Below are 16,392 nucleotides of genomic sequence, written 5' to 3' on the forward strand. Positions count from 1 at the left end.
TATAAAGTGTCAGGGAGAATATATACCTTAAAATGCTGCTTCTGCAAGCAGGTAATAAGATTACTATTTCTGAGCTTTTTCTATTGAGGGCTTTTGAAGTATGCTGTCTTAGTGTCTCTGATGAATTTTTTCCATGTAGTTAGTCCTCACCTCTTCCCTGGGTAGCCAAGCCTCCATTCTGTGATCACTTACAAGCACACTTAAGATCTTACGCCACAGAGTCCTTCATGTGCAAGGAGGTTTAACAACAAGGTTTGTTGCAAGTTCAAATCCTGTCCATATTAGTAGCTTTTACATAATTAAAAGAGCCAGACCAATAAAAAGCTACAGTCTGTACACTGATTTGGAAAGGAATTAATGACAGAAGCCAGAAGCTATAGAGGGAGATGTATCAGAAACTGAATATTGTTGCATATTATTATTTAAAAATCGTGGTGCTAATTACTTTAATAACAGATTCTGGATACAGATTAGATGCTGACAAGATGAGCAAACTTGAAATACATGTTGTATATCATACATGTTTTTCCTGTAATACTTACTTTTTTCACAAAACGCACTGGGAACCTGACATAATTTTGCAAAGCAGAAGTTTTATTTTGCTGGACTTTACCTTGATTTATGCAAATTAGACATGGTGTAAAATATGAATCCTCATACGGACCTCAATTTTGAGGGCTATTCCTGGGTGGAAAAGTGCTATAAACACATTTGGAGTTAGACAACTGCCCCTTCAGATAAATGATGTAAAATTCAAATCATATGATGGGAGTATTAAAAGTCAGAATAACCCCAAAAGAGGAAAAGGAACTATAAAACCAGCTGAAACTGGTCTACACACTTGGATCTCTTTCAAAGTGCACGTGCAGCAGCCATGGAAACAGGATGTTACTGCAAGAGAATTTCGTCCATGATCATCCAAATTCCACCCAGTAACAAGAAGAGTATAAAAGGGTACACAGAAAGGTGTGTGGTGGGGACTGTTTCTCTGTGTGCTTCTTAAGCAGGGCTTCTGGGATACTGAGAGCTCTTCAAAGCCTGGCTCTGAATATTTTGCTGGACTGGCCACCAGGTAACTGATGCTAATGTAGTTTTTTATGTATTTTATGATGACTCCTATTGTTACAGGAAGGATCAAATTTAATCCTACCTGCAATAATAATGTTGAAAAAATGTGGTTGGTTGTTGTAACATTAGATTGCATTTGAATTGGAGTCTTACTAAAGAATTTAATTAGACAAATTCTATAAAAGGAAGAACTGTTCAAGCTATAGATAGGCAATATCTCTTTTCTCCAATTATCAACACTACCTGCAAATATATCTCTGCCTACTTAAAAAAATCAAACTTTTTCATTGATCAGATTGCTGTATTTGTCTGTGCATAAATACAGTCAGGAGAACGGAGCAGTGCTTTGTGGCTTGATCATGAGTTAGAAAGTGCCCTTTTTTCAGATTCCCAAATCACTGGTATGGTAATTTTTTAAAAAATTCATCATAGACTAAGGAGATATATGAATGTGGCAGCATTCAACATGAGACAATCAGGTTCTTCTGGGTACTGAATTGACTCTAGACCTCTGAAACCCCTGGTTGTGTCACGTGCAAAACCCGTAAATCTTCCGGCAGTGGTAGCTGCAGGGTTTCTCTGGGGCTGTTATCAAGCCTGTAAGAATACTGACTGCATGGATTGTGTGAAAGCAGCTAGAGAGAACCTGTAGTGAATGAAGTTTTTGGGAGCAAACTTGGTCCTGAGAGCACTTCTTGGAGATGCAGCATGGGAAACAGAGAGTACACTGCCTGCTGTAGTTTTCCAGAGAAGGATATTAGACTCACTGGATTAGAATTAGAATAGAATAACTGGATATACATTCCCTAAAAAGAGAAGAGCATATGAAAGAAACATTTTGATCCTACTGATAAGAAAAGCTTGGCAAGTCCCAGGACTCAGTGAATCACAAGGATCATCTCACTGACTTTGTACACTTCAAACCAAAGGCTAAAAGCTGACATTTGCCTTTTTGGTAGTTGTACTATGTAGATTAAAATCAATGTAAAGTTTGCTCCCATCAGCAAATTTCAAGTGTGGTATTGTGCAATCCAGTTTAACTCAGACAACTGCTGATTGGAGTTTGAGCTTCCAGATGACATCTGCAGGAAATTTGCTGAAAAGTTTGTAAATTCAACCCATCATTCTCTACTGAAAGTGAGTTCTGTAATGTTCTTCCCATACTTTGTTCTGAGTCTTTATAGAGATTGCTAAACTTAAGCAGTGGAAGAAAATTCCTACTTCTGACTCATCGCTTCTCCCCCTGAAAGCCATGGTTGGGATGCACAAGTGCACCCAAGGAATGTGTAGGCCTACAGGACCATCCGTGCCATGCAGGTTGTGATACAGTCCTGCAGATTTCAATAACACTCCAGGTCTTTTTTACTGGGGCAGTTATGAGCAAATATACCACTGATAGCCCTGCACTTTTTAGTGGACTTTAAGATTGACAGCTCCCTTTAGAGTACAAGCATGAAAATCCTGAATCTTTTTATACTGCTGTCAAATAATGTAGCATTTTATGTATCTTGTTGCTTTCTCATTCATGCAACAAATACATGATTTTTTAAACTGATTTTGTAATGCAAAAGAAAGTAGAAACCTTATGTGAATTCAAGGTTCACCTTCTGACTCAACTCTGCCCCCAGTGAACAGTAGAACTTTTGCTATTTAAATATATTTTCCTTTGTAATTTATGTATATTTTAATACTCTTAGGGTTTTTTCAATATACACATTAATATTTTATACACAGTTTTCAAGTTACTGGTGTAATATTTACATGTAAGAAACATTTTATTTTAAGATGCAAACTCACTGGTTTTTTGTTTTTATTTTTTTCAATTGTTTTTTGATCTGAAGTGATTTTTTTAGACAACTACTTAGGACTGAAACAAAAGAGATCCCATATGTGTGGAATCTCTTACTTGTTTTCATATTTTGCGTGCTGCCTGGTATGCCTAGCCCTTCAATTACCTCACTGCTAATTTCAGCTTAGTTACTGGATTTATTTTGCAATCATACAGTGTGTGCCTTTGTGCCTTTGACACACAAAGGTACACTTTCCTGACTACAGGAATCTACTCCCTGAACTTTTGATTCATTGCTAGCTCAACCCTCACCTCCCATTCTTTAGGATATGTTCTGGAGAAGCCATCTCTCTTCATCTGAAATATTTAAGTGTTGGAGTTCCTAATACTGTTGTAGAAGGGAACTGAGTAAAATCTAAACGGTCACAGACTTCACAAAAAGTGGCTGTTTACTTATGGCACCATGATCTCTGAGCAAAGGCTAATTGCTGTGCCCTGTGAGGGACCTATAGCCAAGGCAATGGGGAGGTGTAGGCCTTGGGGAAGGACCCCTCTGGGGACAGTGATTTGTGTGCTTGGCCCAGCCATGCTGGAACTCAAGGTCTGACCCATGGCAGGCAGTGTTTATAGCCATAGCTGTTGTACTTATGGATTAATCTTCAAGTATTTGGAAAAAACCCCAAACAAATCCAAATCAAATGTCTATATATTTGGTTAGATTATAAACATTAATTGAAAGAGCTTAAGTTGCTGTTACTATCAGCCACTGAAGGGAAAATCCTTGACAATTATATTCTGTAATTTGACTCCGTGCAGAATCATCCAGATATCAAAATACTACTCAAGCTCATTAGTGCTCCCTGCTGTCCCACATTGTATCTGGCAGCAATTCCTAGGTAAGTAGGCTACTGTCCTTTAGGCCACCCACGTGCACTCATCAGAGCAAAGTCATTCAGTGACCAGTTAGGCGAAGAAAGAATGGGAATGTGGCTATTGAATGGAGTGGTTCTGAGACTGATGAATCTAAAATGCATTTCAAGCATGTGTCTACACACCACTATCCAGTTCTTGCAGCTGGCTTTACCTGGTATTGAGCTCTCCCGCTAGAACTTCCAACGTCTGCAGTACAAAGCCAGCTGAGAGCTTCAATAAACACCTCAATAACATAACATGGTCTAACAGCAGTAGCTGATAACCTTCCCCTGAGTCAAAAGCGTATTCTGCAAGTTCAAGCAGCATATTTTTTTATATACTCCATCAGCTCAGTATTTTCTGGTAACTGAATTAAATTTATCTATGGGTTGCTTTGTGTTTTCCTATATTTGCCATAGTGTTTTAAATGTCAGTTCCTACTTTTCAGGTAGCATTTCCAAATGCTAGCTATATAAGGACTGTTTGGCCTCCAAGATCTGGAAAAAGGGGGTGCACTGTAATATGTTTTGAGGTAAGTTTGTGGGTTTTTTCTGCATAGTTTGTGATACTAAGAGAACTTAGGGAGCCTTCTATTTGTAAGGAAAAAAAAAGCCTAGAATTCTTTTTGAATAAGGAAGGGGAGGTAGTCCTAATACATGATGCAAAATTCATCTGGTGGATTTCCTTTGTGAAGTTGAAACTGGGCAGAGTGTTTGGTTTTCAATCAAAAATAACTTTCATTTCTTGGTTGGGTTTTTTTGGTTGTTCTTTGATTTTTTTTTCTCTTGGGTGGAGTATTTGGTTTTGATTGTTTTATTTATCTGATGTCTTCCTGTTAGATGGCTGCCACATTCTGTGTCATAAAACCTATTGCTGTGGTAGCTGAAACATAGAAATGGGTTCTGTGTCTCACAGATTTCTCAGGCACCTCAGGTCAACATGGCATCAGAAATTAAAGAGGCAAATAGAAGTGAACAAAAAGACAAGAGTGACCTGTTTTTACAACAGGCAAATAAAATTCTGCTGAGTTCTGTTCTCAGGCAGCTATGCTGCTGTTGGTACAGACTAGTTCACACTTCTTGTGCTCATGCTTGTTTGGGGGTGCAGATTTCATGTTGTAGTCATCACTGCTGATGTAACTCTGAGAACTCCTGGAAAGCTCATCCCTCTCCATGTAGTCCTGAAGGTAAAGCAAAACCCCCCTTCAGACAATGATAGACTATGACCTGCTCTCTAAATCTTCACATTGGCTCAGCTCTCTCTTGTAATTCCCCTTTTGGGTGGAGAAAAGTGTGCTGCAGAGACTGAAGGAAAGCTAAAATACTTGGCTTAGAAAGAGAAGATTTCTTCTCTATGAGAAGCAGGAAAATGTGTGTCACTGGAGAGTCAATCTGCATGTGGGCTTAAATCCTGCTATTGAGTTCCCATGTTGCAGGAATGTAAGACATAAAGTGTTATTATATTATTAATGAGTAGGTGTCCACACCTGGTGTCTCAGCTGATAAGGACCTTCTTCCATAACTTGTGGGCTGACTGTGGCTGCTGAGGTGAATAATCTATTTTAAATACTCACTGGTTTGCTTCACTATTCTCTATGCAATTGAAAGCATTTTTCATTCCTGAGAAGCATATATTTATAGCTTTTCTTTTATGTTCCACATTAAAGGGCTCTGCATATTTATTAGCTGATGGTAGTGAGCATTATATATTTCACATTTGTTTGTGGTTGCTTGTATTTCCTGCTGTTAGCAGTCCAGCAGAAAGCTAAAGGAAGCTCTTACAGCAGTAACAGCACTCAGACTCTTACACGGGATTTTCTAAAGAACAACACACTCACATGGAGCTATTTTCAAAATATGGACATTTAGAGGTAATCACAGACAACTGTTTCAATAATAACTGAAATTCATCTTCTGTGTGATTGTCAGTTCTTCTTTTATATTTGTAAAAACTTCCAGTCATGTCACATTTTGCCCTGGCTGTTTTTCATTTCGTATTTCAAAGGCAAGTGCTAATTTTTTAACACAGTGCTGATCCCTGTTTCAAGGCTGGTTAAGTTTGGTGCTTGCTTTCTGCCAGCAAGGTTTTACACAAATGTATACACCCTTTTGTGATGCAGAACATAATAGTGAAACCACTGGATGTTTTATTTTCTTTCCCACTTAGACAACAAATGGGGTATGACTGCTGCTCCCTAATGGGTAATTTTTTTTTCCCCCTGAGGAAATAAGTTTCCAAGGCTTGCGCTCTTACAGTAAGTTGTATTCTATTTTCTTCTGTTTCATTGGGGTACACTCATCTTTGGTGAGGTTTCTTTATGTGACTCTCTATATGTATTCCTCCTGCCTCGGGCTGTGTTGGGATACGCCGGAGGCATGGGCGGCCAGCCAGCCTGGGGACTCCACTCCCCGCCGGCAGCCTGGGGGTTGTCCCCCGTTTGCAGGGCATCGGACATTCCCACGCTAGTACCAATCGCCCAGGTGAACTCAAAACCAGGCGAGGCACGCCCGTGGCGGCGAAGACAAACGATCGCGCCGTCCATTTCCCCCTGGGCGCTCCCAGTCCGACAGAAACGGAGCCGCGCAGGGAGCCCGGCCGGGACCGGTGGGGCGGAGAAGCGGGAGGAGCAGGTGAGGGCGGAGAGGTGCCCCCACGGGCCGTGCCGTGCCGTGCCATGCCGTGCCGGGGGCGGGCGCAGGAGGATGCTGAGGCCGGCCAGCGGAGCGCATCCTGACGCAGCGGCGGCCCGAGCCGCGGCGGGCGGGCGGATGGCGGGCGGCGGCGGAGCGCCGCGGGGCTGAGGGGTGGCGCTGCCGCCGCGCCTCTCCGCGCCGTGTGGCGCCGTGCAGCGCCGTGCCGTGCCGCGCCGTGCCTTGCCGTGGTCGGCCGGGCGCCTCTGCAGGCTGGCCCCCTGCGGCTGCCTGCGGGGCGGCAGCGGCGGGCGGGCTGCCGGGATGATCCGGTTCCGGAGCTCCAGCATCAGGTCGCTGAGCGCGGAGATGAAATGCACCGTGCGGCTGCTGGACGACTCCGAGATCTCCTGCCACATCCAGGTGCCGGCGCGGAAAGGGGCGGCGGCCGCGGGGCGGCTCGGGGGGCGGCGGCTCGCGGGTCTCTGGGCCCGGGCGGCGGCTCGGCTGGGCTCGGCTCGGCTGGGCTCGGCTCGTGTCGGCTGGGCTGGGCTGGGCTGGGCTGGGCTGGGCTCGGCTCGGCGCGGCCGCGGCGGGAGCTCCGCTCCCCGTACGCCCCGTTCTCGGCGGGGGCTCCGTGCACCTGCGGGGCGGCAGCCGCGGCTGCACGGCCAGCTCCCGGTGCTGCGCCACGGCGATGCACTGCACGGCGCGGAGCCCGCCCGGCCGCTGCCGGAGCCCCGGGATCCTTCGGGCTCCGGCACTCCCGGCACAGCGTCCCCGCGGGCGAGAGCAGCGCTCTGGGCTGCGGTGGCCCGGGCGAAGGGGGAAATGCCGGCGGCCACTTCCCCGTCCCGCGGGGCGGTAACGGGGCGCCCGGACGGCAGGGCAGGGCTGCGGAGCCGACTGCGGGAGGACTCGCTCTCCGACACCGGGAAAGCCCTGCCTTGGAAGCAAGGCCGGCGGCGTGCGGTGTCGGGAACCGCCGTTACCGAGATAGCGGGCAGAGTTCAAAATGAAGCTCTGCCCCCTCTTCCTCTTCATCTAAGACAAAAGATAACTTGGAGCAGGCTTTTCAGTGATAGTAGTTGCTGTGTGGTTGGGAGAAAAAAAAACCCAACAAAAAACAACTTCGCTGTAGTGCTTCTTCCTAATTACTTAGTCCCTCTTTTTATTCCTTCAAGTAATAAGGATAGATGAAGAGTCTGTGCCTTTGTGGTGTACCAGCAATGTTTGTAATACTTGAAAGCAGGGGTATTTCAGGTGTTCTGACAGGAACTGTAACTCTGGTTATACTCTGGAAGACTTAGAGATTCTTACAGATTTAACGGCAAGCATGAAAATCAAGTTACCCTCTGAAATTTCCACAGTGTTCACAGAATAACAGAACATAAAGCCTGTTACTGAGGGCATTGCCCAAGTGTCTCTTTTTAAGGCAATGGCAGGTTTGAGGCATCAGTTCCAGGAAGCCTGCTCTTGCTAAAGAAATGTTTCCTGATATCTAGTCTGAACCTCCCCTGATGCAGCTTTGAGCCATTCCTATTCCATGTTGCTGGATGCCAGGAACACAGCAGCATTCCCTCTCCAGATCTCCTCAGAGCAATGAGGTCACCCCCTGAGCCTCCTTCTCCTCAAACCAGACAGACCCAGAGCCCTCAGCCCCTCCTCACAGGATGTGCCTTCCAGCCCTGCCACCAGCTCTGTTGTCCTCCTCTGGACCATCCCAGGACCTTCTTCCCACCCTTCTCAGAGTGTGGGGCCCAGCACTGCACACAGGACTCGGGGTGAGGCGCACCAGGGCTGGATCCAGTGGGATGATCCCAATCCCAGCTGGTGATGCTGTGTCTGCTGCACCCCGGGATGGGGTTTGCCCTCCTGGCTGCCCGGGCACACACTGCTGGCTCACCCTGAGCTGCTGCCCACCAGCACCCCCAGATCCTTTTTGCAGGGCTGCTCTACACACACTCCTCTGCCAGTCCGTGGTTGCCTACTAGTTACTCTTGAATGGTGTGTGACCTGGAAGTAACAGGAAATTACCAAAAACATTTTGTACTTGTATCATTCTAGTGCTCTCATTAATGAAGAGCATGGTTATAAGATTTATTGAGTAAGAAGCAGCATGGCCTTCAGAGTCTTTTCTTGAAGTTAATGGAAGCTTTGCATAACTTATTTGGCACCTTTAAAAATTAGTCTCTTTAAACAATCATAAATTTAAGGTCAGATTCTGAGATGATGTTATGACAGTTCTTTGGGCTTGAAGTACTCAATAGATTTACATATGCTGAGAGTATTCCCTTCAATGCCTACAGGGTAGAAAAAGAGTTACTTTAACACTTTAGGTGTTGTATTATGCAAGGTGAAGCAATGAGCTCAGAACAAGTTGTATGGTATTACATTGTTGTGGCTCATTCTGCAGGCAAGAGTAAAATCACTGTTGAAAATATTTTAACTATTAGATTTCTAAGGATAATTCTGAAGATTGAATTCTGTTATAATCTCATTCAGAACTTGTTTTCCTGTGTCTGTACACTGACAAAAGCATTTAAAATGTGGGACTAGCTCAGATTGTTTCTTTATCCTTCTGCGTGTGCATAGCTCTTTATTCCTTCTAGAATGAATTAATGAATCCCAAACCACTCAACTTTTTGTCTTTAATCTCTTTGTCAGACCTGTATTTGAACTTCATAATGTGGACAAAACTTGCTAGGAGCTTTAGCAATACTAATTTTTTTTTTTTTTTTTTTTTTTTTTTAATCAGAGGAACTCCCACTTGCCTGTTAGATCTATATGTGCATATTGATGCATGTTCACTGGGACAAAATAGCCCAGATGATGTGCTGCTGGGTTAACAGTAGAGATGCCAGGGTTGTGCTGGCTGGAACATGTTGGACAGCTGTGTTTTGGTCATTAAGAGGATAAGAAATCCTAATTCTACAACACTGAGAAATGCCATCAGAGTCTCCTAGGGACACAGGATGCAGTAAGGAATGTGACGACTGAAATTCTTGCTGTTCAGGGAAAAGGGAGGGGAGATATGTAGCTAGTCTAGATGATGAGGTGTAAAGGTATGATTTGATACAGTTTAGCACATCAAGTTTTACCAAACCCTACTTTTTCAAGTATATCTTTCCAGCAGTTGGCTTGTACACATAGATTAGTATCACAGGAACCTGGTACCGCTTCTGGGCAGAGGTGTATGCTAATTTTTAGATGCACTGTAGATCTTTGGCCCTACAAAATATACAACAAGAATTGTATGTTACTCATCTAAAACACTGGGAGTTTGTTTTAGGAAAAATAAGTGGGACGAGATATACTTAAAAGCTGCATATGCACATGTGTGTATTTTTTTCCTTCTTCTGTAAATTTCAGTGTTTAGGTACGAAAAGAAAATACATGTTTCTTTTATAATTAAAGTTCTTTCAAAGTAGTGCTTCATCAGGCGACCAAGCTAATAAAGTTTGCTTTTGGAAATTACATTTTTTTAGCAAATAGTCTAGTGACAGCATATGGTGCAGTGGGAGAATCAGAGAATCAGAAGTGAATCATGCATTTTTAGACTCCAGCCAACTAGTTATCGAGTTGTGCAGCTGCCATGTAGGTCACCAAGTTGCTCAAGGCTAGGTTTGCAGCTCAAAGGTCAAGACTCAATGTGCCGTCCTCCTCATCTGAGAGACTTTGTGACTGCAAAACAAATGAAGTGGTGACAGACACAAGAATGAGCTGGGACCCGAGGAACACCTAACTAATTCTTATGGTGATGTTTATTTTCCCATGTGAAGGTTTTTGTGTTTGTTTGATTTTTGTTTGTCTCTGTAACCTGTAGCCAGGCAGTCTTATAGCAGCAGTACGGTGAAGCGGCTGCGGCACAGCTGAAATAGAGAGGTTATGAAAAACAGCCTGAAGGGCCAGTGGCCACTGTCTGTTTCCATTTGCAAGAGAAAGAGGTGACCTGCTTGTGCAGTCTGCCTGATAAAGCACAGAACCCAGGTTTGAAAGAGGGCAGTGGGGGAAGCAGGTCTTCAAAACTATTGGAAATGAGTCTGGAGCAGCAAGAACACCTCCTTTCTGGAGGTATTATTGAGACACTTCTCTTCTGACTCAATGACAAAATGGGTAAAAACTTCCAGTTTGGCTGACTTCAAGCAATAATTTAATGCAGCAATTTACCCTTTTAGAAGCAATAGCCTAGACCAAGTCTTGGTTTAACCTGCGCCACTTGCTCACTCCTTAATTCAAGTTTTCTTTACTCTGAGATGTTCAGGTTCAGCTGTGTACAACCGGAGATAAGTTTGGCATGACTGAAGCTTTTCCTCTCATTTGGAGCTTATTATTGAAAGATGAACTTTGTTATCTGTGTGTTTATTTGTAGAAATACTGCATGACTGGGTCTTCTTGTGCCCCAGCACATGTGTAAAATTGTGTTGTAAGGGGCCTTTTAAATGTCACAGGTTTTGCTTTGAATGACCTTTCCTGTACAGAAATCTGTTTTGATATTTCCAAAAATATCATTTGGCTACAATACTGGGGTTTTTTTTAATTGTATCTAAATAGTAATTTGATTGTTGCTTAAAAGAAAAACTTGAATTTCTATGTGTGTCCAGATTTGAACAAGGAGAAAATGTTATTTTTAAAACTGATTTAGGAATCAGGGAGAAAATATAGCAGAATAAAGCTTTGATTTACTCATGGTCTGTTCTTAGACCTTTTAACTTTTTTTGCAGAATTTAAAATGAAGGTGATAAAATCTGAGAAAGCTCACTTCCTTCTGCTGCTGGTAGTTCAATAGTGTAGAATGGTCTTGTGCTTTGCTAATCTAATTTTGGGAGCAGCTTCTGTGCAGTTTGAATACTGCTGCCTGTACTTCAGCTAATAATTTATTTGCTTGACTCTTTTTTTTTTTTTTCTAATTTTCTTTTAAATGTGACATACACTGTTCTGTCTAGTTCTTTTTGTAGCACATTGATCACTGAAAAGTTGTCTACTTGATTAATATTATCTGCTTGGTCTGTGTCTTACAGGCAAAAGCTAATTTTAATAGAAATCTGCTAACCAGATAACACTATTTAAAATTCCCATCCCTCAATAAAATGTAAAACCCAAACCAACATGCTGAAGCAGGCTGTGGAGTAAAAGAGCAGTGACCACAAGTCTCACTGTGAAGGTATGCTGAATGTCAATGAGTTAAAAAAAAAATAAGTGGGAAAGGGAAGGCAGCATGAAAAGGGAAGGCAGAATGCAAATAGTGGAGAGGCCAGGGATGTAAAAAAGGCAGCGAATCATAGCTGTGGAAAGGGAGAGGTTAAGGGATTATGTAGACAGAAGGCAGGAGATTTAGTGAATTTATATTTATCCTGTAAGCGATGTCAGAAGCGTAACCAGCAAGCGCCTTGAGCTGCTGGATTGATACTACAGCGGTTCAAAATAGTAAGATGAGATAAGGGCGGAGATGCAGGTTAGGAAGAATTATTCTCTGTGCTCTGTTGACACATTTTAGAAACTGCTCACTAGGGCTTGTATTCCTGTCTTCATGTTTGAGCCTCTAATTGTACAGTTACAGGGGGTACTCTTGGTGAGAGTTGTACATGAGAACACTCTCTAATGAAGCTAAGCCTGTGGGTTAAAGCTATTGCTGTTGTAATTGCATGTGTTTGATTAAAGTTGCTTCAATGTATTTATATTCTGTTTGTTTGTTGGAATTTGTTTTTTGTTTTTGTTTTTATACATTAATAATTCTTAAAGATGTGCTCTTAGCTTCTTCCAAGACTTTCTGAAAAGGAAACAGGAATAGAGTGTGGTACTAGAAGATTACTAGGGTGTTGGCAGTTTTCATTAAAAAATAAGAAATTGATTCTGTTGATAGATTTTAATATGTGTTCCTGAAACTTGGTACTTGCTTAACATTAGTTTCCTTGTCTCTGATAAAGAAAAGGTGCATACCCATGTGTAATACTGCCATATTACTAACAATTCATAAACTCTGTTGTTATCTCTTGTTATTTTTTAAGTGAAAATACTCACAAAGCTGGTTTATACAGGATTTTATCCAACATATACTAAACTGCAGATGAACAGCTTTACTGTTGGCTAAAGCTTATTAATGATAATTTTTTTTTCTCCACAATCTCATGCTGTCTGATTAATGACCAAAATCTAAAAATTTCCTGTCCTAAGACCATGATCTTGCCTTTAATTTTTAACTGCCTGTTTACTTTTTGTTGTGATTGACATTGCAATTCATATTTTGATTGCTAGTAAATAAAGGCATGTGTACTTAAAGACTTACCCAATCCATGGTTAAGATGAAGCTGGTTTCAGTAAAAAGAAACAATTTAGGTGATAAGTAACTTAATATAAAGTACAGTCTTTTCACTTTTACCCTTCTTTCATTTTCCTTTTAGCTTTGCATAAAAATTTTTACATTCATTATGGTCAGGCATGTTTGGACACTAGCTGAACAGCAGAGGTAGAGCTGAAGTAAGAATAAAAGGCAATTGGAAAATCTTTAAGCACAATGCAGCACTGCTTATATCTGTGAACTGCAAATCATAATTTTGATCTTGTGTGTAGAAAAGTGGCTCCTGTGAGATACAGAATGCTTTGCAGGAACTTCATGCACTTTTTTGTTCTGAAAGGGCTTTTTGCACCTCACTCCAAGGTTTTCTTGTACCTTGATACACCCTAGTCTATATAAACATCTTCAGTGCACTGATACAGATTGAATAGATGAGGCAGCCAAGAAGAAATAATATGGCAGAATTAAGTAGCCAAAATAATTGATTTGTAAGGAAGTAATGTATTTTTATGTTTTGGTTGTATTTTTCTAGCTTGGATTTCCTGTAGAGGTCGAAAATTATTTTACAGTGTGTATCAATGCTCCTGAACTTTGAGCTTTAAGAAAAGGAGAGATTAATGCCTTTCCTATGGCAAGGTGAGAGAGAGAATGGTTTTCACCGGTCCCCTGTAACAGATATTATATTAAAAACTCAAGTTCTAAACACTTAGGTTAAAGAATGGGAAAAATGACAGCTGATTTTTCTCTTCCTCCTCAAAAACAACCAGGTGGTTTGGAAGACTGGAAAGTAATTATCTCTGTGATAAAATGCTTGTTTTCTGTAGCACAGGTTCTTGTTCTTCTGAGTATTTTGGCTTACTAAATCAAACATACTGAAATGGCTCTCCATCTTCTTGTCGTTCTCTCTCTCTTTTTGCACTTCCCCTCCATTCCCTAGTGAGGATAATGTCAACCTGTTGGCAATGTTCATAATGTCCAGATAATCCTTCTCGCCTTGTCCTGTTAAAGTCAAGCTGTCAGCATTCGACTTTGGCCGTGCCTTTCCCTGCTGTATATGGAATATATCTCTTTATAGTTCTTCCTTTAGCTTAGTTTTCTTGTCTGTTCCTTTATTTTTGATTGCTTAAATACTGCTCATTTTTCTCCCTAGCCTTGTTTTCTAGCAGACCCATTCTAGACCTTACAAGTCACATTTTTGTTCCTTCTTTGCACTGTGTTTTTAATTCCTTGTCTGATAGTGAAAACACAATATTAATAATTCAGCAATTTAATATTAAATCTTCTTTCTGGCATGAAATAATAATAATTATTATAATAATGATTATGATAATCATAACAACAACAATAATATCACACTTTTCAAGCAACATCACACTTTTCTTTTTTCACTTCTCCACTGTCAGTTTATGTTATCTTTCCCAGCTGCAGGCAATCAATTCCTAAAAGTGCTTTTCTTTTCCTCTTTTCAGGGTCTAACATGTTTTTGGTGGAGGTGTGTTGATAACCACCTCTGGCCGTTTCAGTGTGCTTACAATTTCAAGACAGGTGTTGTTCTATAACAGTTGTAAGGCAAGTGTGAGCAGGAATCATATTTGCTGCTTATGGGAGCTACTGAAGAATACACACTGATGATTTAGTACTGTTATATTTAGAGGAAAATTTTCCCCTCTGGAAACTTGATAGGAAATGTATCATACCAATCTGGATATGGTTAGAAAACATATAAAATTTCTCAAGGCTGTTCACAGTCAGAAATGAGAAGGTAAAGAGCGGTATACCTTAATTCTTTTTCAGCAGAAGTGTTCACAAATGGAAATAAATCCTGCAATAGTTGGAAATCCGGTGATTCAAAATAATTGCAGTAAGATACATAAGTATTAAGTGGATGCAAAATCATTGCTCTTTAAATGCTCCCTTTGGAAAATAAGTTAAATGAGTCAACACCTTCATTAAAAATACAGTAATTTTTCCCTTGTTTACTTGAACCCCAGGTAGAAGTAAATTATTTATATTGAAGACAAATTTTGCTCTTTTCAAGTACATTATCTCACAATGATATTTTCCCCATAGCAACTCCCTTTGGATCAGAACTGTACTTTAAAGAACACAAACCAAGATGATTTCCATCTTACCAATTTTTTCTTTATGTTATAATATTTAAACTTGCTGTAAAAGGGCAATGTTGCAAAGATAACTTTGAAACTTCTGACAACACCATGTAAAACCTTTTTCATGCCATGCATCTGTATGCCCACTTTTCACAGTTTTTCACGTAACAGAAAAGTAATAAGAAATGGTATTACAACATGAAAACAAACACACAATACCCTCATGTTCCAAACCCAGACAGTGCCAGAAGAATTTACAACAGGTCATAATAATTTATTAAACATAAATAAGGTGAAATTGTGAGGATATTGATGCATGAAGTTCAGACTGCAATGGTGTGTATTCCTTTTGTTTCCAGATGCAGAGACTAGTCAAGCACTTTTATCTCCAAAACAGAGTGTCTATATGTGAACTGCTTTTTGGGAATGGTTCCTGGACTCCCCTATCTACCAGTCATTACCTGGGAGCTAGTCAGCAAGAATGCTAATTTGGAGAAATAGTACTGTTGTGTCCTAGCAGTTTGCCTGGCATGGGTGGTGGATTTCAGCACTCCAAAATGCTTGGAGTGTTTTAGTAGTCTTAGTATAGATGCAATCTCCATTTTTAAAAAGGAAGAAAAAGAAAGAAAAAAGATTTTTTTTTAATGACTGAAGATGTATTTTATACTTTGATACTAAATCATGTGAAATGGTAGCTATGTTCATGGCACTTTCATTTTAAGTGGAAAATCTGAAGAATTGTGAAGAGGATCTTCAATGGTTTTTGGTTGCTAAACCAGGAGTCACACTGGTTTTAGTAGGTACTTACAAAACATCTGCATTTAGAATATGTGGCTGTAATCTTGGATTTGTACCTGTAATCTGTTCTGTGATGACAGTCTTGATTTTTCTGGGGAGTGTGGGGGGTGTATGTGTGTGCTGTTTCACTTGAGTGCTCTTAGCAGCAGAGTCTAATACAAAACTATTCTGCACAACTTCAGTCAATGGTGTTCTGTTCTCATTTTTATGGACACAATCTCCAAGCCCTATAGAGGAACAATGAATGAGACATGGCTGTTTCTTTATTTGAAGAGTACTTGCAAAAATGCAGATGAGAGTGGAGTGGAGTGCTATGTATGCCACAGAAATTCTACAGAACATACTTCTAATCCTATTTATTTTCGCTTTTCAGAACAAAAGGCAGCAGATCTTTCACATTCACCCTATTAATTTAAAATTGAGAAACAAAGATAAATACTGCACAATCAGAGGATGATAGCTACTCTTGTGTTAGATGGGACAGTTAGCTGGGGTATGAGTTAAACTCTGAAGCTGTGCTGTGCCAGCCTAAACCTTAGTGACTTCAAGAATTTATCTTGAAACATTCAGTGTGCTAGTCAGTGGAGTGCACCACACACATTGACCCTGCTTGCTCCTGCTCTGCGTGAGTTTTATTTAGCTCCATCCTTGGAAAGGGAAGGGAAGGAAACAGCAGAGGCTTTCACAGACGGTGCTGTGAGTGATTCAGTGTGCAGATTCAGCCATTCAGAAAAAATGAATGAGGAGCCCCTGCCAGTTGCTAGGTGCATAGCCAGAGAGGTTTTCTGTTTT

General features: G+C 41.2%; 1 protein-coding gene across 1 annotated transcript in view; it reads left to right on the forward strand.

Moving 5' to 3' along the window:
• Nucleotides 1-6,489: 6,489 nt before the first annotated feature.
• Nucleotides 6,490-16,392, forward strand: part of FRMD3 (FERM domain containing 3) — a 131,667-nt gene continuing 121,764 nt past the window's right edge. The window contains exon 1 of the mRNA XM_054651981.2: nt 6,490-6,822. Within this exon, the coding sequence (XP_054507956.1) occupies nt 6,724-6,822 (99 nt within the window). The 5' untranslated portion in view covers nt 6,490-6,723. The remainder of the gene's footprint in view (nt 6,823-16,392) is intronic.

This window comes from Agelaius phoeniceus, chromosome Z, assembly GCF_051311805.1.
Source record: "Agelaius phoeniceus isolate bAgePho1 chromosome Z, bAgePho1.hap1, whole genome shotgun sequence".
NCBI lineage: Eukaryota > Metazoa > Chordata > Aves > Passeriformes > Icteridae > Agelaius > Agelaius phoeniceus.